The sequence below is a fragment of the Fulmarus glacialis genome, unplaced genomic scaffold (assembly GCF_000690835.1).
Source record: "Fulmarus glacialis isolate BGI_N327 unplaced genomic scaffold, ASM69083v1 scaffold17629, whole genome shotgun sequence".
NCBI classification, from domain to species: domain Eukaryota; kingdom Metazoa; phylum Chordata; class Aves; order Procellariiformes; family Procellariidae; genus Fulmarus; species Fulmarus glacialis.
Genome location: NW_009234047.1, coordinates 12,766 through 14,484, shown reverse-complemented (window position 1 = coordinate 14,484; position 1,719 = coordinate 12,766). Strand labels below are relative to the sequence as shown.

At 40.0% G+C, this 1,719-nt stretch overlaps 1 protein-coding gene across 1 annotated transcript in view; it reads right to left on the bottom strand.

Annotated features, from left to right (window-relative positions):
* The window catches only part of NAA50 (N(alpha)-acetyltransferase 50, NatE catalytic subunit), a 5,017-nt gene extending 4,121 nt beyond the window's left edge, over window positions 1-896 (bottom strand). Inside the window, exons 1-2 of the mRNA XM_009585536.1 lie at window positions 725-896; window positions 137-256 (exon numbers count right to left, since the gene is read on the bottom strand). Of these exons, the coding sequence (XP_009583831.1) occupies window positions 137-256; window positions 725-896 (292 nt within the window). The remainder of the gene's footprint in view (window positions 1-136; window positions 257-724) is intronic.
* Window positions 897-1,719: the final 823 nt, after the last annotated feature.

Below are 1,719 nucleotides of genomic sequence, written 5' to 3'. Positions count from 1 at the left end.
TTCCCCAAAGTCCCTTCCAAAGAAATCAGTGGTCTGAAAGTGCACTATCTTGGTTAAAAATCTGAAAGAGCATTTAGAAAGCTGCACAGCAATCTGGTTTCTTTGGTGACTCAGATACAAAAGAAATCCTCCTTACCTATTCCTAGCCTTCGGTAGGGTGCCAGGCATCCGAGTGTCATTATGTACAGTCTCTTCTGGTTCTGGGAGTGATCCACCCTACAGCACACTGCTCCCACTGCAATATCATTGAAATACGCTGCCAGGGAGGGAAACAAAGTGTTATCAGTCACAAGCCTCAAACTGTACATACAGCTCCTTCATTTATGCCCTGTATCTTCCTTCCTTCCCTCTTGCTAATTCTCCCATCCAGATAAATCACAGATTGTGGCTAACACTAAGTGAAGTTACCAGCAGTGCTCTGACACAGTGGTTGGCTTATTACAGTTCAAACCAACTAGCAATGACATCAGGAGGTAAGCTGGCAGCACACATCTCTCAAGTTTTCTGCTGTAACAGAAAACATGCCTATTCCCAGTAAAACTGAATTTATTTAGAACACAAACCCTCTGAGGTTGGGACTGTGGCTTTTTTGAGGTTCCCAAAAGTTATTTTTCATGATATAAACCAACAAAATAGAAGGATCTGCTATTTAAAACCATTATGGATAGCAATGATGAGCACTTCTGCCACCATAGCCCACAATTACAGGCAAGAACATTTGTACCTAATTTGGCTAGTTCGCCAACCTCCAGTACATCCTTGTAGAACTTGTCATTGTAGCTGACAGGAAAAATGACCTGGTTTAGCCTCTTCAGCTGCTTAATGTTGTGTGGCGTCACATCTCCCAGCTCGATCCGGCTACTGGAACAAATCAAAACATGCTTATCATCTGTCATACTGCAAAATTTCTAAGGACACCAAAAATTAATTATTTTATTTATGCTTAGAGAACTGTCCCACCTAATAATCAGTTCAATACATACATAAGTTCTGTTGGTGGCTGATTTAACTCCCAAACCCAATTTCAGTTGGTACTATACAGTCAGAAGTTTCTCAGGCCACACTTAACACTGACATACCATAGTATGTGCATGATTTTATTGGGTGGGAGACAGGAGAACACTAATCTCTGTAGGAGTATTAGCTTTAACTTTATTCCATTAATTTCCTTACTGATCATCAAGATCACAGGGGGGGAAAAAAAACCAACCCCCCTCACCCCCCCCCAACAACAAAACAAAACAAACAAAAAAACCCCCCAAAAAACCCAACAAAGAAAAGACAGGAAGGCACAGGAGGCTAGAATAGAGACCAAGGAAATGAAGTCCTTATCCATGCGTCAAAGACAGCCTTAATTTTACCACCTATCAATACAAAGCTTATGCTTAGACAAAGACTAAGTCGTTACTAGACATCTGTCTCTAAAAAGCAACAATACTGTGTGCAGCAAACTCCTATTAAGCCTGTTAATATGCAAGTGTGCCATATCAAGGTGATACATGCATCCATTACGATCATCACTGAAGTAATTTTTCCTGTTGACTGAGAGCAGAATCACAACCTTAAAATACCAGTACTGCACTGAATCATCCTGAGAAGAAACAGACCAAGCTTCTCCCTTTTCGAAGGCTAACTTCCTGACAGAAACACTATACATACAGAAGCAAATTAAAAAAAAAAAAAAAAAAAAAAAAAAATTAGTTGATTAGTTGTTCATAT